The sequence below is a fragment of the Arachis ipaensis genome, chromosome B2 (genome assembly GCF_059453495.1).
Source record: "Arachis ipaensis isolate K30076 ecotype BB chromosome B2, ASM5945349v1, whole genome shotgun sequence".
Taxonomy (NCBI): Eukaryota; Viridiplantae; Streptophyta; class Magnoliopsida; order Fabales; family Fabaceae; genus Arachis; species Arachis ipaensis.
In genome coordinates this window covers 79022468-79044611 of record NC_142437.1, presented here as the reverse complement: position 1 = coordinate 79044611, position 22144 = coordinate 79022468, and the positions used below count along the sequence as shown (strand labels likewise).

General features: G+C 33.8%; 1 protein-coding gene across 1 annotated transcript; it reads left to right on the top strand.

Moving 5' to 3' along the window:
• The first annotated feature begins 8638 nt into the window (after positions 1 to 8638).
• LOC107625426 (V-type proton ATPase subunit c''2) lies at positions 8639 to 13762 on the top strand. Its single transcript, XM_016328057.3, has 5 exons — positions 8639 to 8924; positions 9403 to 9579; positions 9667 to 9744; positions 12991 to 13161; positions 13290 to 13762. The coding sequence occupies exons 2-5, from the start codon at positions 9464 to 9466 to the stop codon at positions 13456 to 13458; spliced, it is 534 nt and encodes a 177-aa protein (XP_016183543.1). The 5' UTR covers positions 8639 to 8924; positions 9403 to 9463; the 3' UTR covers positions 13459 to 13762.
• Positions 13763 to 22144: the final 8382 nt, after the last annotated feature.

The following is a 22144-nucleotide window of genomic DNA, read 5'->3' as shown; positions in this document are numbered from 1 at the left end:
AAGTAATTTTGGCATAAATAATGAAATTCTATGACAAGTCATGCCACTTATTCAAAAAATTAAATAACAAGAACTGCTTACTACATTATTTTATTTTCTGTCTCCTATGACAGAATTAACATTAACATCACTATAACCTTCAATATTGATAACACTAAATACAGAGCACAATGGATATAAATAAAGAATAAATACACATTTTATAGTACCTTTAGTAGACTTTGAAATGCAGCTCACATCTCAGTCCAGACTTTATACAAGGTTTTTATATTATTATGAGTAGCATTAAGCTATTAATAGCAGCAATAACACCAATAACACGCTCAAAAACATCATGGCCTAATTCGGATTTGATGGATTTGACCCAATCCTCATGATTGGTTTTAAATTTATATCTGAAATCAGATGAAGAAACACATTTGTAGAATAAATACATGCCATAATATTCTTTGTTTCTTATAGACAGAATATAAAACAATGTAAGCATATAAATATATCACACATCATTTACACACTACAAAGCATTCTGCATTTACGAAAGAAGTAACCATTCATTGCACAGTATGGTTCTTTTGAAACTAAAGTTCAAAATTGTTTGAGAGAAATATCCCAGGCAAAGGCATCAATTAACAAACAAAAAAGTTTTTCTAATATCAAAATGAAAAATAGATAACCATATGGTACAATATTGTCTACTACAATAAACTAAATCACAAAGCATATAATAGAATACCCTTGGGTTGAAAGCATAACTGCAGAAAGAGCTTTCAGTATAGATGCTTCATTTTCTTGGTCTGTTCATGCTGGATGAAGCTTTAGGCTAGGCACTTTAGAAGTAATATCCAAAGGATGAAAATTTTTTAGCGCCAACAAGGTGTTAATCAGCACTTTAATACTTACCTTATCACACAACAAATACATTGTCATTTAAACAAGCGTTGGTTAACTGAAAAAGGAGAGCACATTGAAATTTACAATTAAACTTAGCCAAGGTCTGAGATTTTTGATATGTGAAATACTTACTATGATAATTGATTAATACTTTAGCCCCCTTTTTTCAATACCAAATAGTAGCTGCAGCACACCAAGTTTAGATAAATCGGGTTTAGCTTATTTTGGGGCAAAAATGGTTTTGACGCTGAGAATTTGAATTACTCATACTCTTTTTTAGAAAAGAAACATACTATTTTTTTAATTGCACCTAAATGTCTTCTGATTGGTTGGTAGGCTTTAAATGACTTTTTCTCTCTCATTGGTTGGTACACCTTAAAAATCTTGCTCTTAAATTTAATGTTAATTAATAATGGAGAGGATATTAGTTTTATTAATTTAATTTGGTCTCCAATTATATAATTTGTTATATTGTAATGTTTTAGTATATTTTTTTTTGTGCTTACGTAATTCAATCAATTTTATTTTGTAAGATTTAAAAACAAATAATAAAATAAAATATTAAATTATTCCAGGTTAATTAATTAATTGTTAAATATCACGTAACAACCATATGATTTTTTGTTAACAAAATAATCAACTTGTGCATTTTGTGGATTTAAAATAAAAAACACAAAATTTAAATAAAACAAATCTTAGAATTTAATTTATTGACTTAAATTAGTTTAAAATTTTATTGTGTAAGCTTTACTTTATATATAAATATATTTTTTTTAATTACTTGATGACTTCATCCAATAATTATATGTCTCCTGTTGGAATAAATTAAAGAAATTTTTGGTATATCCGTTGCTTACACTAAATTATTTTATCAGTTTGAAATAAGAAAAATGATTATTATGAAAAAAGTAAATATCAAATTTTATGTTTGAATCATTAAATGGCTTACGTGCGGATTATACACTAGTTCGAATATAATAAGAATATAGGGGTGGTCTTTGCTTGAGAAGTGTTTAGTCTTATACAATGACAAATGTATAGGTTAAATATTTGACAAGTGGTAAAGCAACAAAAATTAATAAAATAATAAAAACTAAAAGTTCTGTAACATAAAAGAATAATGGGTGGGAGTTTAATGAAATTCAAATTTACTTCTAAAATAATAAAAACCATTTTGTTCCAAACTTGTAGCTGTTTATTACTTCCAAAATCATTTTCTCTCTCATCCTCATATATACATTTGTTTCTTCACCTTTTTTATTAAAAAATAAAAAATTTAAAAAATGAAAGTCAGAGACAGAAATGCAGCGAGGTCTTGTTTGAGGGCGACATGGGTAGCAGCGAGACTCTGGTTGTCAACGAGGAGGGACTGGATCTAACGGTGGTGAGCTTCAACGCGTTCCTCGAGGACGGTGATAGAGATGGTGCATGCAGCGGCGGAGGCAGAAGGGTGAGGGAGACGGTGGTTGATGTCGAGGCAAAGGATAGAACGAAGCAGAGAAGAAAACAACTGAGAGAGAAGGAGAACAGGGTGTCGACGAACCCGCGTCCACTGCAGAACCGCGTCACAACCGCTCCTTCGTAGCCGGGCAGCAAGTGCTGCGAATGTGATTATTATGATGTTGTACATAGGGGATTTGGACCCTGAGATTGATGAGAATGGTTTCGATTCAACCAGGAATGAGGCACTTAAAATTCTTCATGTTTCCTTCTTATCTTTTTTCTTTTGGTTTCTTGGAATTTTTGTTTGTGGTGCAAAAATTTGCAACTTCTCCAATTGTAATTTAGATTATAAGTGTGTAATGAATTTTTGTGCAATTTTGGTCTCTCTAACAAAAAAGAACAACAAAGGAAAAAATGAATTTGTGATATAAACGCCTTCTGTGGGGTTGAAGCCTGAGATCAAGATCTCTCTTATTTACCTCATATTTTTTTTATTGTCTCTAATTTAGTTCAATAGTTAGTATTATGTAGTATTGTCTTAAAATCCTAAGTTGTGTAGTTGTATTATCTTAAAATCTTAAGCTGTGTAGTTGTGTTATCTTTAATCTTTGCTGGATCCTTAATTGCACTATCTTAAAATCCTAAATTGTGTAGTTGTGTTATCTTAATTGCTGCTTTGACAATTAAAGCTAAAGTTAAAAAGTAGTCAATTTTGAAAAGGGCTGAAAAATCCTTGAGAAAAGAGGATTTATAATGTTAGATATTTTCTTACTTTTTTTTATTATTGTATTTAAGTTTTAGTAAATTTCAAAATTAACTTATTCCAACAGTATTTATCTATTTATGTATACGATGAAAAAGCATTGATTTAGTGTGTGTATATATATACTTTTAACAATAAGTACTCAAAGTGCTCGGGAATAAGTTCTTTCATATGTACTTATGCAGTATGCATTTGTTTGTGTAAAGAAGAATCAGTATATGAACAAAAATTAGCCAATTATATATGTTTAAGTAGCCAATTATATGCTTAAGTAGAATAAAAATATTGATTATGTTGTATCAATTATTGTGTTAAGTATGTATATCTCAATGAGTTAATACTCAAAATGACCCCTGAAATTTGACCTCCGACATAATTTAGCCCTTAAACTTTCAATTGACTCAAATTGTACCCTGAAATTTTGTCCCGCGCCTCAATTTGGCTCTTTCGACGTTTTCCGTTATCGAAAAGCTGACATGGAAATTTTAAATGACATGTGAGACTGTACGGTTAGACGATGTGGCCAAAATTTTTATGGCATCAATTTAACCCCTCACAATTTGAACATAAAACCTAGCGCAGCCCCAATTCTCCCAAATCGTAGTAGTTTCTTCAATCTTGAAGTATGATGTTGGGTTCAAAGTGGCATCCGATGATAATTCTGATTGATGAATTAGTGCAAACTACCCTTCAAGCTACACACGCATGCACACACACACAAAAAAAAAAGGTTAAACAAGGTACTTCCGTTTCTCGTTGCTCTAATAAGACAATGAAGTGTGTGTGTTTGGATTACCGTTTGTAAACAGAAGTTTTTATAAAATTGATCTTGTAAAATTAATTTTGATCAAAAGTGAGTTAGTATTAACGTGGTTTATGTTTGGATTACATTATTCAAAATCACTTTTAGATGAAAAATTACAGAAAAAAACATGAATTTAAATAATTATTTTATGTTATTTTTAATTTTATTTTAAATATTTAAATAAATTTTAATATTTTTTTAGTATTCTCAGTATTCTTTAGTACTCTAATAGGATTAATAGAATCATAATATAAAATAAAAAAAATATTCCATACAAAAAGAAAACAACAATAACAGTAAAAAAAACTCATATAAAAAAACAGAAATTTTATAAAAAATAATAATATACATAAGAGAATATTAGAAAAAAATATTATAAAAAAACAAACATATGAATAATGAAGGACATAATTGGTACACAGAACATAAATTTTAATCCAACTTGAAAATGTGTGGAAAAGCTAGAATTTGTAACTTTTGGTAAATGTGGGTTGAAGATAGAAATCACTTCTGCGTTTAGAGGATAAAAACGTTGCCAAACATAAAAATGAAGTGTTCAAAGAACTCAAACGCACTTCTCTTTTCTCCAACACAAATCCAAACATACCCAAAATAAGATTGTCAAAAATATACAATTATAATGGTAATTTCACATACCTTTGCGGCTTTCTCTGCAGTGCAACTTGCACAAACAAGTCCACTTTACCTTTGTTGGCTTTTTCAGAATACTTTTATTGACATTCTCTGCATTACTCTCTTGTTGGCTCAATTTCTTATTCTCCAATGGAACTTTGTTATCAGTGGATTGGAAGGTTGCCTCTTTAGCCAGAATAGGCCTTACCAAACCCAAACCATCCAATTCACTCGATGGCTTCTTTTCCTTAGAACCTTCAAATGGAACTTCGTCCATCTCAACGTGTTTTTTCTTCTTATAATACGATATCTCAATATCAAAAAAAGTAGCATCAGGATTAGCTTTTCTTCCCATTATCTGAAACAGCAAGTACCACAATTAATATAATTCATTAATAAGCATATACAGAGAGCAAAATCAATGAATATAATTCTCTATACAAATCGTTTTCTTCACCCATGCCACTATGCGAACGAGCTCTGCTAGAACTACCTAAATATTGGCTGCTGCCCTCTAACTCTTGGAGAGACTACTACGATTTGGGGGAATTGGGGCTGCGTTAGGTTTTATATTCAAATTGTAAGGGGTTAAATTGATGCCTTGAAAATTTTGGCCACATCATCTAACCGTACAGTGCCATGTGTCATTTAAAATTGTCATGTCAGTTTTCCGGTAACGAAAAACGTCGAAAGGGCCAAATTGAGGCACGGGTCAAAATTTCAAGGTACAATTTAAGTCAATTGAAAGTTTAAGAGCTAAATTGCGTTGGAAGTCAAATTTCAGGGACCATTTTGAGTATTAACTCATATCTCAATTGCTGTTTTGTTTTATTGGAATAATTATGCTAATGAAATTATATGACAAATATGTCTAATCTTTTGAGAATAAATTATTAGTTTATGTAATTAGTAGTTGGAATTTATTTATGCTTCGAGTAATTTTTATTGGAATTTATTTATTAAAGATTTCAATACAACAAAAGAAATTAATCACTTAATTTATCTATGTACTAAGTAAATTAATCCTTTAAATAAATATATATTATTTTTTTTATAAATGATACATAAATATAATAAAATAAATTAAGTACACTGAGTCACAAGTTTTGTCACATCAGTTACAAGGTAAGAAAACAAGTTGCATTTAGAGATCATATGAAAGGAAAAATTGCACATCACATAAAAACAAAGGAGTCCAGATTTAAAATTGCATATATCCGAATCGCAGGACAATGTAATTAATGTCTGTATATCAGGTGGAAGCTTGGTTATTCTTTGCAGTCGCATATTAGATAAGAGAAGGAAAAATTGCTGAAATATTACTGTTAATGGTGATTTTGCACTTAAAATATTCAAAAATAACATTATGATAGGGAGCTGGTGATGTAATGATAATTATTATTTTTCCGTTACGAGAACGGTGAATATTATAATTTAATTAATATAGTTCATTATGTGTCAACGATATGATTTAAAGATCTTATAATATGCTTATTAGGATTTTACTGCACACTTTAGTTCGGTTCATGAATATTAAATAATACACATTAATATAATTTTTATATTTGTTATTCGATTACTTGATAGTACACTTATCATAAACTGAATTAAGTATATTCGGGTCTAAATATATAATTAAATGTCACATAATTAATAACAGTTGTCTATATAATTACAATAAAAATATTTGTATAAATTATTTAATATTTTTTTATGCATAACAATAATATAGTATTACAATTTTTTAAAATACGGATACATAATAATTTTTTCACATATAAATGAAATCCACTAATTAGAATAAAAAAAAGTTTATTTCGGCTATCAAAAATAGAAAATAGAACAATATTTTATTCTGTATAATAAATTTTATGTAAGAATTTTTTTTAAAGTAAAAATAATAACTATTAATATAAATGATATATTCACTACAAAATAACATAGTTGATATATATGTATTATATTATAAATATATATTAATTTTTTTATAAATAAATATAATAAAATAAATTATATACACGATCCGGACATAGTTCGAGTTTTACACTAATTTTCCTAAAAGTTATTCACGTACTCGTTCATCATAATATGATTTTTCTGTGCATTGTTCTTTAAATTATTTAATCTATTTTAGTAATAAGACAATCTTTTTTAGATACTCTAACAAATACCATTGAATATATTTTGAACAATTTAAAAAATAATAATTGAACTCAAAAACACACCAAACATAACACATCAAATCAGCCGCATTCATTATACATGTATCACGTCAATAACAAGACACTCATAAAAAAGCATTGTAAACTAATACAAAAGAATAAGAAAATATGTATCACTGCCACAGCTCCTAAATCACCGTCACAACCCTGCCTTTATTTATAAGAATGAGATACTAAAATAAGAATATAAAAATATAAAATTATATTTTGATAAATGATTAGATAAAATATAAATAAAAATATGATGTTTAAAAATATTTAATTAATAAACACAAAAATATTAATAAAAAATATAACTTATTTTTTATTTTTTATTTTTTAATTATTTTTATTAATTTTTTATAATTATATTTTTTATTATCATAATTTTTTTAATTTTTTAAATAAAAAAATAAAAATAAATTAAAATTTTATAATTTATTCTATTTTATTATTAAATAAAATATAAAAATACTAAATTTTGTATTTTTTTTATTTATATCTTATTTTTAATATTTTTTTTTTGTTCTAAAAAACAAACTCATTATTGCCTCAATAACAAAAACACACCAAACATTCTTCTTTTTATCTTTTTTATGCCCATATCATCATATTGCCTCAAGCTTATTAAATTTCAGCATTCGGCGACACCCATGTTTCATTCCTGATTGCAGGTTGTTCCCATAGTCCTCTTAGTTTTAGTTCTCCTTTTTCTTTATGCTCCATACCTCTATGACATTGAACAGAAATTTTAAGTTATATGTCTTATTACTCAAAAACTTTTGTTCTCCACAAATTTCTTCAACCTCTTTTATCCTTTCCACCATCTTTTATTAATCACAATTACCTTCAAATCGCCTTCTTTTATACCCATCTCTTCCAGAGCAAATTGAATTGCCGCTTGCACCAATTATTAATGCCTCCCTATTTGTTCCATTTTGTATCACATTAAGCAAACACACCCCTTCATTCTGTCCGTTAAATATCTACCAGTAAAATATTTTAGAGAAAATAATAAATAGGTCTTTAACTTTTTGATTTATGAATATTTATATTTTTAAAAATTTAAAAATATATTTAAATCATTGATTTTCTTAAAATCTGAATACATTAATTTCTTTGTTCATTTGAATATGTTAGACCTAACAATAAAATCAAATGTGATTTTGTTTTAATTTGGAGGAATGCACTAAATAAAAGAATTTTTAAAATAAGATAAATTAGATTTAAAAATCGATACGTCCAAATTTAAAAAAAAATTAAAAATTTAAATATATTTTTAAATTTTAAAAAACTTAAATTTTTGTAGATTAAAATATCAAAAATTTATTTATCCTTCTCTCAACATTTTAATATCTGGCCTATACAATACTAGCAACTACTGTGTCCATTTTGGCATTTTCTTTCTATATTTACTAAGATTGTAACTGGAGTGAACTGAAGTTAAAACGGCTTACGGTCCGTTTGGAATTTTAGAAGTAATTTTTCTTAATTTTGACTTATAAAAAATAGTAGTATTAATATTTAGTGTAATTTTTAATATTAAATTGTAATTTTTTAAGAAGATATAAAAAAATTAAAAAAATAACTTTTTTTATGATACTTCTATTTTTCATCACATTTTTATAAAATAAACACTTTAAAATTAAAAATACAAACACAAAATAATTTATTTATAAATTACTTTTAACAAAATTATTTATTATTTAAATTATTTTATCAAAAGAGCTTAATTAAATTAGTTACTTGGACCATAATAATCAAATTACACCAAAATGAAACCTCAACCATCAAAAACTACATATTCCAGAGTTAATCAAATTGAACAAAATTCAGAATAACATAATCTCCCAGAATTGAATAAGATCGAACAAACATAATGAACGTCCCTCTTCTCTCTTCAGTCTTTCTCCTTCTCCTCACCGTCACCCTCTTCTCTCCACCTCTTTCTCCTCTCGCACTCACTGACGTGTCCGAGCTACGCCGGTCCGACTCTCCGGTCTCGCTCGCCCACTCACTGTGTCGCACTCAAGGTCGCCGTCGGGCGCTATGTCGTCACTGCGATCTCACTGTGTCACCGTCGCCCTCCCTGCCATCGTCTTTGCCGGCGTCAGAAGCAAAGGGAACCAGTCAACCAGCGTCTGAGGTCGTCGTCGTCTTCTACTCTTCTTGTTGCCGTCGTCAGTTGGTCAGCTTCTTCCCTGTTCTTTCCGTTTTTCAATTTCATTGAATCATTGCTGTAAATCATCAATTCACTGATTTATTGTTACTGGTGGTTGAATTTGTTGCTCTGTTGCTGTTGCTGAAATAATAACCTCCTCAAATCTTTTGTTGCTGTGTACCTGTGTTGGCTGATTTGATTCTTACATAGGTGCTATTGATTTGGTATAATTAGTTGAATTTAGTTTTTAACTAGATTTTTTTTTGTTAAAATTTAAAAAATGTCTTCATCACAAATTCTATCAGAACACCACTTATAATCTTATAATGTATTATTAATATGATTATGAAAATATGTATTTTAATTTTTTTTATAATTTTATATTTTTATTTAATTAAAACTGAGTTAATCGGGTGAATTAGTAACCACCGGTTGAATCAGTTGCCGGGTCAGTTCTAATAACTATGTTCTGAAGGTTCTTCTGTTCCCTTCTGTGTGGTTAAAGGTTAAACACCATTACACGACGTACGTTGAGATCCGATCATAGAACCTCTCAGTGATTCGCAATGTCTACCGCCGCATCCAGCTCTTGGGGTACTGCGCTCGTTAAGATCTCTCCTTACACCTTCTCCGCCGTCGGCATCGCCGTCTCCATCGGTGTCTCTGTTCTCGGTGCTGCTTGGTACGCCTTTACCCTTTTCCGTTTCAGATTTTCTCAATTTATGTCCGTAACCGTTTCCGATAATCTCCTTTTTTTGGATTTGTGAAGGGGGATTTACATAACTGGTAGCAGCTTGATCGGTGCTGCAATCAAGGCTCCCCGAATCACTTCCAAGAATCTCATTAGGTATGATTACTGATCTGTCCTTTCATCCACTCAAATTTCATAGTCGAATTTGTTTGGTGTTCGGATTTAGTTTTCATTTAGAGTTGTATACATTTAATTGTTGGTGTTTCTCAATTTTTATTTTTATTTTTGATTTTTATCCATTTGAGATATCTAAGTACTTTTAAAGTGGCCAATGTTAGATTTTTATCCAATTGGTTATGTTGATATGTCAGCAGTGTTCTATTAGATGTGTTATTGGGTTTTAGATGGTTAACTGTTTTATGATTGTGCTTAGTGCATTATAATCTTAACTTTGATAGAGTTAGAATTTAGAAATGTTTTGCATTTGATGTTGTGAAAAGGAAATGATATTCAGATTGTAGAAATTCAGCTAGTATTGTGGTGGTTTCACACAAAATTAGTGTTAATTTTGATAATTGTGCTAGCTCTCAGCATCATATTCTTTATATTCTCCTGTTATGTTTATAATAAGACCTAACCTATTAAGAAAGAGTTTAATTTCTATAAACTGCCACTGCAATCCAATCATATATTGTCATACAAGCAAAAATAGCTATATCTCATGTTCACTATCTTTAAAAAAAACCAATTATCCTTATGCGGCACCTCATGATTGGATGTTAGAGTAAAACTATTAATATTCCCAGAATTATAGGGGCATACAAATTTTTTTTTGAAACAAAGGAAGCTCAACACTGTAAAGTGGAGCAAACAAGTTAAACAACAAATACTACATGGAAATACATAACATCCTTGTCAAAGTCGACAATGCCATCAACAACCCACAGGATCACTATCAGTCCATTCATTGTAGCTCTGGATTGTTCTCCTTATTACGAAGTCAACACCTGCTTCCTTATTATTAAAGATCCTAGCATTTCGTTCCACCCAAATGTTCCAAATCACTGCAAAGAACCCAGTCAGCCACCTCTTCTGCTCTTGTTTTCGCTTATGCCAACCAGTCCAACTCTCAAACAGTTCTCTTATGGTACCAGGAATAGCCCAATCTTCACCAAAGGACTAAGATTTGGGGCATACAAATTAAACTCTTTGATCAACCTACAATGAGTAATGCTACACTACTTGGTCAAAAAAGGGGAAAACTTTAGCCTTAACGTACTAAGATTTGGGGATGGTTGTTGGAAAAGTTGAAGTGGTGGCACTCATTTATTCAATCATAAATAACCATGTAAACCCATTGTGGTAAAAGATTTCTGGCTCTTAAGTATTTTCTTCTATTTTTCGTTTATGACTTTTACCTGATTCTCATGCAAATATTCTGCTTCTTGTGGTGACTGGATGTTCAGACGTTTGGATAGAGACTCAATGATAAAGAGTTATCATTTTAAATGTGTACAACTGATTTTACAATGTATCGGCCATTAGTTTATTCATAATAGTGAATGATATTCTTTCTTGCTCATTGATAAGCATTTATCATGGAGGGTACTAAGTGACTTGCATCTAAATTAAGAAATTTACTCATGTTTCTTTGGTTTATTTATTTATTTAAGTTTTTGCTGGTTCGGTATTTGGGATTGATATTGTACCCTCACTTTAAGCATCATCTATGGAAGTTGAGGGGATTTATAAGTTAAAATTAAATTATGAAAAAGGACTAAACTATTTGTTTGAAGTTTATCCATGGTTCAGTTTTATTTCTATTTTTTATTTTGTTTTCCCCTCATTGCATGAGGTTTGAATGCATAGACACACATTATGATGGTTGGTTATTTGGAATAATAATGGTACCCTTTTGAAGTTGATGTGGAGTGAGTCTAGCTCTCCAAATATAGTTGAAGCTTCATTAATTACTATTGTTAATGGATAATGAAAAGCTGCAATTTATAATTAGGAATTGTATTCCAGTTTTCTTCTATGTCAAATAACTGTTACACTGTCCCACTAACTATGGGGTTTGGTATGTTTAGGGAAGGATCCGAACTCTTATAAGTAGGGGGCCAGAAACTAAGGCCTTGTATAATCAAATATTCTATCATATATTTGGTGACATATGTAATCAAAATAAAATATAAAAAATGTGATTGAACAAGATGACTTGGCCCATAAAAATGCAACAGGCACACACTATTAGTGGGACGTAGATAATAAAATTCAAAATCCGCTACTGGGTAGGGTTCAACCTCCACATGGGAGTACCAGTGCGGCTGATATAGGCTCATTTTAAGGAAGGTCTGCACAGGCGTTGCAGTATCCATCAAGGCCTGTCTATATCACTGAAAATGGGTGAGGTAATTTATAATTTACATAACTGGCAGAGCCGTATGTCCCAACTTAGTTTACCAGTAAAAAATTACCATAGTCTGGTTGCTTTTAATAAAAATAACATGTTGAAAACCATTTGGAGTTAATAGCTCAATCATTATCTATACCTATTTTAATAATCCAAATACACTTTTGTACCTAACTATTTTCAGTGGTTTCAATTTTTTCTTCCAATTAAATCCTTTTTTAGCTGTGATGTCAAATTTAAGCTTTTTCTATTGAATATGGTTAACATCGTGAAAATACTCCCGTTCACTTTCCTATATTAGTGCACCCAGGCCAGCATGTAACCATCGTTGGTCCAACCACTCTTCATTTATCTGCTATACTAGTCCATGTTTTTATATGTTGTTTTCTTTCCTTTTCCTTTTTCTTTTTTTCCTGAACACATGTCTAAAAAATTTAACGAATTTATTCTATTAAATAGTGTTTTTTTTTTTTTTTAAATTATCCATACATAATAAATTAATAATTAAACTTAAAAAGCTATAGAAAAATGGCAAGACCCACTAGTGTTAAATATTGTGATTGAGATCTTTATTGCACACTTGGGATATTTAGAGTTTTTAGAATTTATATGACACCTCAAACATCACGGCTGTCAAAATTTTAGTTTGCCTTATACTTTATATCACTTTGTGGGAGTTAGATTATGATAGAGCGCACAATGTTTTCTTTTCCCAGGCTTTATATAATCCTAAACTTAAAAGATTGTAAGGGTTGACTACTCAAACCATTGAATTTAAATGGTAAATTTTACCATGTGAAATCCTGTTTTTAATGAAGAATTCAGTATTTTTATTCTGAATTTCTAACCGATGATTGTTCTATATGAATTCTGCCAACATTATTCCTTTCTAAATGTCACTTAATAAAATAGGTTGGTGCAGCTGATTTAGTTCTAACATGGTCATGTCTGCCACTTTACTGATTGTTCCTGATGTTTTGGTATTGCAGTGTAATCTTCTGTGAAGCTGTTGCTATATATGGTGTTATTGTGGCTATTATTCTACAAACAAAATTAGAAAGCGTTCCTTCATCACAGATCTATGCAGCCGAGTCTCTTAGGGCTGGATATGCAATCTTTGCTTCTGGACTTATTGTTGGCTTCGCAAATCTCGTTTGTGGGTCTGTGTTCATTTCTGCCAACATCTTATATATAGTCCCAGCAAAATTTTGTACAAACGCAGATAAACATTTTCCATGCTGCTGTTTTATAAATCATTTTTTCTTTTTCCTTTTTCTCTTCTTGGCAGATTGTGTGTAGGGATAATTGGAAGCAGCTGTGCATTGTCTGATGCTCAAAACTCCTCTCTCTTTGTGAAGATTCTCGTGATTGAAATTTTTGGTAGTGCTCTTGGGCTATTTGGAGTTATTGTTGGAATCATTATGTCAGCTCAAGCAACATGGCCAACAAAAGTTTAATTTGCTTTCATATAAGAGAGTGGGAATACAATTATGGTGGAGCACAATATTTTCTCTGTACTGCCAAGTGATTGAAGAAGTCATATCTATTTACCTTTGTTGGTATGAACCAGCGTAGTAGCTTTGCCTCCATTGAAACTTTTAGGTTGTACCATTTACCAATAAGTAGTTAGAATGTACTGTGTATCATCATCAAAGACATCAAGCTGTTGGTTGGATTTCAATATTTCTTGGAGGACTTAGTTTTGAAGTGTTTATTCATTTAATAAAAAAGATGTGAAATTATTTGGGAATGTGTATAAAATCAAGAATTAGTTATTTGTTGAGTTGCAAGTATTTTGTAACTTAAGTGAAAATATTAGTTTTGGAAACATAGATTAAAAATGTTTATTACAAATCAACTTGGGTTGGTTGAGTAGTTAATTCACTCTGCTTAAGCAAGTGCCAAGGATTTGAATTCCGTCTTGTACATACAGCTACTAATTGCCTAGTGACAAATCATAGGTAGCGTTTGTTTTTAGAAATTGGAATCTGCTCCAGGATTTGATCATCATCCAAAACCCCGGCAGTTAATAGCATAATGCCCTGACATTTAGTCCCAGAACAATTTACCATCATAGAGTTCAAATAATAGTGATTTACCATGACAGGCGCTTCTAACCCTTTCGGCATAAAGCATACCGTTTTCTCGGAACAATCAAGCAAGACATGGTTCTTGGACAACCAATCTAATCCAAGAATGAGATCAAGACCAGTCATCGGCAGACAAATCAGATCATGCACGAATTCACGTTGTTGTACTCGAAATGGAATTTGTGGATATCTTAACCTAGTCATCATAACTTCATGGGTAGCATTATACACCTTTAAATCATAACCCAAGACCATTATTTTCAACTCTAATTCATCAGCTTTCTCAAAATGCAATAAATGAATGTGTTGCTCCTGAATCAAATAAGGCATTTAAAACTTTACCGGCTATCTCACAGTTACCTCTGATCAGTGTCTCGGATCCCTCGGCACTTGCTGCAGAAGTGGTGTAAACTTTCCCCGGCTGCTGCACCCTACCAGACTCATATTTCTTCTTCTCTGGATAACTACCGGCCAGGTGCCCCGGCTACCCACAAAAGTAGCATACCCCAGTACCAAATCTGCACGGGAATCCCGGATGGTATTTCCCACATCTTTGACAGCTCAAATCCTGCTATGGCTTCTTCCCATACCTTATCCCTTGATTAGCATTAACATTCGGCCTTCTGAAATTTCCCTGGCCATGATTTTGTTGTGGAACAAATTCTCCACACTTAAAGTTTCTGCCCATTGGTGCCAAATTCCTCCCTGGAGTCCTCTGGAAGGGCGTCCTCATGCTTCCCTTCTCTGCTGTCGCCTTCCTCACACACTCCTCATCCACCCTACTCTTATTTACGAGTTCAGAGAACACCCTAATCTCCATTGGTGCAACGAAACCCAGAATGCCGCTCCGAAGACCTCCCTAATACTTGATGCATTTCCATTCAACAAAATCCTCAAGAGCTCCTTGACAAATTTGGGAAAAGCGACACAGCTCTGCGAACCTGTTAGTGTATTCAGTAACAGTCATCTGGCCTTGTTTCAGCTGAAGCAATTCGAGTTCCTTAGCATTTCTGACTGAATTGGGAAAGTACTTCTTATAGAACTCTGTTTGGAACAATTCTCAAGAGATTACCACCGCCATCAGGCTGCAGAATACACCGCGTGCCCTGCCACCAATGTTGAGCCTCACCTTGCAGCTGATAAGTCCCAAACTCAACCCACTGCTCCTCAGGAACCTGCTGAGCCTGTAGTACCCTTTCCATAGCCTGAATCCAATTGTCTGCTTCAGTGAGGTTTGAGGTCCCCCTGAAGGTCGGAGGGTGAACCTTCAGAAATGTGGCAAGTGTCATAGGGCCTTCTTTGCCATTATTATTCCTATGATTACCATTGTTTATCTGGTTTCCCAGCGCTTCGGCTGTCGCCTGCATGGCCCAGGCATGTTTCCCAGGGTAGCCGTGAATTCTACAGGGTCATTCCTTGTCGGCCCAAGATTACCATTGCCTATTCTACCTCTGCCTCGCCCGTGACCACATCCGTGAGTCGACATCTGGTTCCTATATACACCAAACAAGTGATATCAAGTTGATCAGTCTCAATATTGCAAGTCTAGCGCCTTAAGTCCCAAATGCATGCTCAGGAACATTTATGCCACATATATCAGTTAGATACCCTAATAGCACATAGACACATACACAGAGACTGCACAGAAGCATAGTCAGTCCGTCCCTTAGGCTCTATAGGAACGAACTACTCTGATACCATAATGTAACACCCTACGACACAGAGCTTTACGCTTAAGCCGTAAAACAGAGAGGGTGTGGTATTACGACTTCTAAAATAAAAATATATACATATAGTAGCTGAAAGAATATAATAATTATGAGCCTTGGAAAACTGGTAAAACAAAATCCACAAAAAGAAAAGCGCAACGCTCAAGAAACGAGATTACTTGCGTGCTAAGAAATCTAAAGATTATAGCAAAAAATAAACAAAAAGTGAGAATAGAGAGTTAAGGATACAGAATAACTAGCCCCTAACTCAGTCTGCGAAGCCAAGGTTGGCTGGAGAATATTTACATACATACATACATACATACATACATACACACACACACACACACATATATATATATATCCGAAAATGCCCAAATACATAGATAAAACCCTAACTCTCCTCAAACCTCTAAGAGGAGCAAAATAAATAAGTTGTTCGGAGAAAGTTTAGCACATATGTACATAAACCATATATCAAAAGAAACCCAGAAACCACTCCACTTCAGAAGTGAAAACACCTAGTGAGGTGCCTCTCGACCTGCATCTGAAAAATAACAACACAGTATGGGATGAGAACCAGGGGTTCTCAGCATGGTAGAGGTGCCACACACATAATACATAAGGTCTTGGGAATGCCAAAGGCAATCCTAGAACGCCGACACTCAGATTAAAAAGCTTAAAAGTATTAAACAGAAACCATAAATGGTGGTTTTCTAAGGATATCTAAACCTAGCTTAACTTAATCCAAACTCTAAGTCTTTCTGCCTTTCCTCCGCACTCCATCACCAACAGCATATCACAGACAGTCAAGCAGATAGAAACAAACACAAGTATTGTACAAGTACAGCAGATAACAAATATACATTTAATGTAGCAAGTACATTTAGGTAGACCCAGTTAATGCACAAACAAGTAGTTCAAGCAATATGCATATGATGCATGCCTGTCTTATGGCTGATGAGGCTCATCTGTCGGTTATTAAGCCAACCCGACAAGTCCGAAACCCTTGGACTGTCCCTCGTCGCGCATCCCCATGAGTCTATGCATAGCTTTTTCTCATTTCATTCATAATTCATACATTCATATATAACTTTACTCAATGGGGGATATCCATTCCCGAGAATTTATACGTGTCCGATCACCCTTACGACGTAGGGTCAACAGAGTATCGAGTCTCAACCTGTTACACAAGGTGGCAAGCCACGGTATTCTATACAGGGAAATTCATATCTCAGATAACATTAAATGCATAAGCCACATAAGTATTCATAATAATTCATATCCATTACATAATTGTTCATCATAGCCATGGCATTGTATATCCTTCATGCATACACATTCTCCTCATATAATTCATCACTTTTAACCTTTACTTCATTCCCAAGTTACCTCTATTTCCTAGCTCCAAGTTATTACTAGGCCTATCATTATGTTCTATGGCTAAAAAGGGTGAAAACAGAGGTTTAGAGGTTCAAAATTGAGCTTTAAAACACAAAATACCTTTGCTGAAAACAGGGGAGTTACGCATACGCCTGGGCCACGCGTACGCGTGGGCCACGCGTACGCGTGGGCGTACGGATGGACCATTACGCGTACGCATTCCCTCATTATGCGTACACGTGGGCACCTAACAGAAGCACCCAGTCGCACATGGACATTTCGCGTACACAGGTACCCCATGTTACGCGTACGCCTCGGCCACGTGTACGCGTGGACATACATTCTGGCCCACTACGCGTACGCATAGACTAACTTGCATACGCATGGTGAGGAGACAGTAACGTTTCTCTACAAATGGGGTATATGCGTATGCAAAAATTCCATGTCACGCTGATGCACGGAAACTTGTCTCTCAAAAAATTTTCCTTCGGCAAGTATACCGAATTGTCGTCAAGTAATAACTCACAAAAGAGTGAGGTCGAATCCAACAGAGATTAACAGATTAAGCAATCAATGGTTAATTGATTATCCTAGTTAGACGGTTCAGATTTGGATGATGAGTAGCATGAATTGTAAATTAACAGAAAAGAAAGGAAAAGCAATAAGGTGCAGAAAAGTAAAATGGCAAGAAAAGTAAATGTAAGAACTAAAAATAAAATGAACATTGGGATCAAGAGATATTGCAATCCTCCGGATCAAGTTCATTCTCATCTCTTCCTCAATCAATGCATTCATTGATCTCCTTGGCAATCTTAAGTGATTGGATCCCAATTCCTTGGCAATCCAATCTCTCTAAGCTTGAACAATTTCCTAATTCCTTGATTTAATTGCTCATGGGAAGAGATGAAGTTTGGTCACTGATTATACCACACACATTCATAGATCAAAGTATTGGTAGGATTAAATGTCACAATATCCATCCAACCCCAACCTAATCTAATGTGAGAGAGCATTTCTAGCATGATTTCCTCATTCCTCTTCCAAGGTTCAGAGGAAATCCAAGTATGAGCAATTTCTCTTCCGAGACAATTACCCAATTGGATGAAGATCGAAAGCTCTCTAGTAAAATCAAGAGAAAAGAAAGAAGAAGAAGAATAAGAACTATAATTGATCCATTGAATCACAATAGAGCTCTCTAACCCAATGAAAAGAGTAAGTTGATCATTGCTCTACCAAAATAGGAAAGAAAGAAAATGCAGAAAAGTAAAGATGAAGATTAAAACTAAAATTGAAACTTCAAAATTCATAAATGAAAAGTACAAAGAAAAGAAAGAGAAGGAAAAGTGTGTGAGGGGAGGGAGTCCGAAGACCCCTCTTCAATCCCCCATTCCAGAATGTCCGTCCCCCCTTGAATGTAAAAACTAAGGCCCTTATATAGGCTCTCCTAAATTACAAAATGAAATTAAAAGCAAATTACAATTAAATGAAAATTCCTATTCTAGATGCTTCTTGTGGCCTTGATTGGCTGACACTTGTGGGCTTGCTTCCTTGAGGTTGGGTGGTCCTTGAAAGTAAATCAAGTTGAGGTCCAGGTGCTAATGTCAGTGCTAACGTTAGCCACACTAACGCTACAAGTGTGGCGTTAGTGCTGAAGTTAGTGTGGCTAACGTCACACTTGCTACCCAGTTGGTGTTTTTGGGGTTTAAAAGATGCCTCTGGTTTGTGCTCCAATTTCATGCCCACTATAGAGTATTATATATCGTTGGAAAGCTCTGAATGTCAGCTTTCTAACGCAACTAGAATCACCTCAATTGGACCTCTGTAACTCAAGTTATGCTCCTTTGAAGTGGACAAGGTCGCTGGCATAGTCGCTAGCGTTACTGGAAAAAGCGAGTCACAATAACGTTAGCGATCAGGGGCTTAATATTGCCAGGTTCTGGAGCTCAAACTTAATGTCCACCCCATACTATTATATATTATTGGAAAGCCCTGGATGTCTACTTTCCAACTCCTTTAAAAGCGCATCATTTGGAGCTCTACGGCTCGAGTTACACTTCTTGGAAGGTGAAGAGGTCAGCTTGCCTTACTACAGGTTGATACCATGTTCATCTTTGCACTTTCGGGGTAGGTTTTCTCCCTCAAATTCAGTGTCCACCATGTAGTGCCATATATTCTTGGAAAGATCTAGAATCCTACTTTCCAATTCCATTGGAATAACCTCATTTGGAGCTTTGTGACTCAAGTTATTCTTGTTTGAAGAAGGCATGGTTAGGCTGCCAGGTGAGACTTTTGCCCACGTTAATGTCCACGTTAGTGTAACTAACGTGGCCATTAATGTGGGTCTTCATTTGCTTCGCAAACGTTAGTGGCACTCACTTTTTCCACTAACGTTGGCACTTCCCTTTCCTTCCACGTTAGTTCCCATGTTAATGTAACTAACGTGGAAGCTAACGTGGGTCTTCTTTTGCTTTGCTGGCGTTATTGGCACTCACTTTTGCCAATAACACTGCTCCTTCTTCAAAGTTAATGCCATTAACTTTCTCACTAATGTTGAGGCTTCTTCTATTCTTCCACGTTAGTGCCCACGTTAGTGGAGCTAACGTGGCCGCTAACGTGGGTCTTCTTGCCCTTCGCTATCGTTAGTGGCGTTAACGTTTTCTCACTAACTTTCCAAGCTTTCCTTCCTTCCACTTTAATGGCCACGTTAGTGGCATTAACGTAGCCACTAACGTGGCTCTTCTCTGCTTCTTGTTATCTGAAATCAATCAAACAAAGTACATCAAAGTCTTGCTCTTAATCATGAGATCATGCATCATCCATTTTATCATTCAATTCATGCATAATTCTCATGAAATCATTCAAAATTCACAATGTTTGCTTGAATCATGGTATGAATGCATTTTCAACCAAATACTTGCTTATTTCCTAAGAAAATGCATGAAACCAACCTAAAGCATACAAAAAATGGCTAGTAAAACTAGCCAAGATGCCCTGGCATCACACGCGTACGCGTGGCCCACGCGTACGCGTGAGCGTACATTTTTCCAAAAATTTTACTAAGTTTCAAAAGCTGCAGAATTTTAGTTTAAAACTTCCAACTTCCGGCACGCATAACTTTTTTGTTTTAAATTATTTTTCTTCCGTTCTTCGAACGGCGTAAACTTCACGGACCCAATTTTCGTATAAAATAAGTTTGAAGCCATTTGGGGGTCTGAAAGTCAAGTTATGGCTTGCCAAAGTTCAGCTAAAAACAAGTTTTTTTACACAAACCTCAAAACCTCCATTTTCCTTTAAAACTTACTCCAACTCAACTCATTATACCTATAATAATCAATACAACATATCTTCACAATCCTACCATTTCTCAAGTCAACAACATGATACTTCAACCTCTAAATACATCAAAAGGACATCATTTTACCTATCCAACATATATATGCATACACAGCATCATCAATTCACCATTCATAATTCATCCAACAAGCACCAAATTCATATCACAAGTATTATATTCATAATTCATCCAACAAGCACCAAATTCATATAACAAGTCTTACCAAGGTTACTAAGCATTAAGTATACTCATACGTTCCAACCTAACCTATGGTCATTGATGAATCCATTTTTGATGATGATTTTTGGTTAGAATTGGATGGATTTTCATCATATAAACTTGCACTTATTCCCTTGAATATCATGCTTTTAAACTTTACTTCCAAATTGCGCTTGATTATGAAAATATGCTCTTTTGTGCTTAATCTAATCTATTTTATTCTGTTTGCCTTCCATTCGATGCCTTGATGTTGTTTGTGAGTGATTCTAGGTGTATAAGGTAGGAATGGGTTGGAGAAAATGGAAGAAGAGCATGCAAAGTGAAGGAAACATCAAGAATCAAAGGAGATGAGCTCAGAGACGTGTGCGTGCGCACAGCTACCTGTGCGTATGCACAGCTGCCCAATCAGAGCGCGTGGATTGCTTCGAGCGCGTCGCGCGCCCAGTCAAGCATCGCCTAGTGTGAGTGCGCACGGCTACCTGTGCGTACACACAGGACTGGATTTCTCGCGAAGTGTGCGGATGCACGCATCTGTGCATCCGTACATGACTTCATTAAAATAGCACGTGACTCGCGATTTGGGGGCTTTGGAGACCCATTTCTGAAGTCTTCTAGCTCATATTGGAGGGGAAAGGAGAGACATAAGATATCATATCATTAGGATAGTTTTAGGAGTAGTAGTAGGAAGCTTTTAGTTAGTTTTTCTCTAAGTTTTTCATCATCTCTATTAGGGTTTATATTAGGATTTTACATTCAAGTGCCATTTCCATTTTTGATCTTGGATTTTGCTAGCTTTCATTGTAAGTATTCTCTTGTTATTACCCTTTATAGTTACATTGTCATTACTCTTTCTTCTAATTCAAGTTATAGTTCAATTTTGCCTATCTCTTGCAATTTTAATTTCTTGTTGATGGATTTGATGTTTAATGTTTGTTTCATGGTTTCTTGTGTTATTCTTGTTGATTGAGATCAATTGTTGCTTTTAGTTTCAAGCCATTTCTCATTTTCTCTATGTTTAAGGTTTTTTTCCACCAAGTGTTTGACAAAATGTCAAATATGGTTTTAGGCTAAATTTTTAGTTCTTGGCTTGGATTAAGTGAGCAATTGGGTTTCTAGAGTTGGAATGTCCGACATTTAGTTTCAATTCTTGGATTGTTAATTGTTCTTGTTCCCATGATAAACCACTATTTTATGATTTATCTTGTGCTCAATTGAGTGGTTTATATCAATTCTTTACTCACTTATTCATATGATTTGCATGAGTTCACATTTTTCCTTCCTGATTTTGTGCTATGATTGAAAACATGCTTCTTTGGCCTTATATTTGCTAATATTAATCCTCTCTTATTACCATTCGATACCGTGATATGTGCGTTAAGTGATTTCAGGGTTTACAGGGCAGGAATGA

Coding starts and splice junctions, on each gene's coding strand:
- LOC107625426 (XM_016328057.3), top strand. CDS start 9,464: ATGTCTACCGCCGCATCCAGCTCTTGGGGTACTGCGCTCGTTAAGATC. Junction 9,580..9,666: donor TCTGTTCTCGGTGCTGCTTG/GTACGCCTTTAC, acceptor GGATTTGTGAAG/GGGGATTTACATAACTGGTA. Junction 13,162..13,289: donor TTCGCAAATCTCGTTTGTGG/GTCTGTGTTCAT, acceptor TCTTCTTGGCAG/ATTGTGTGTAGGGATAATTG.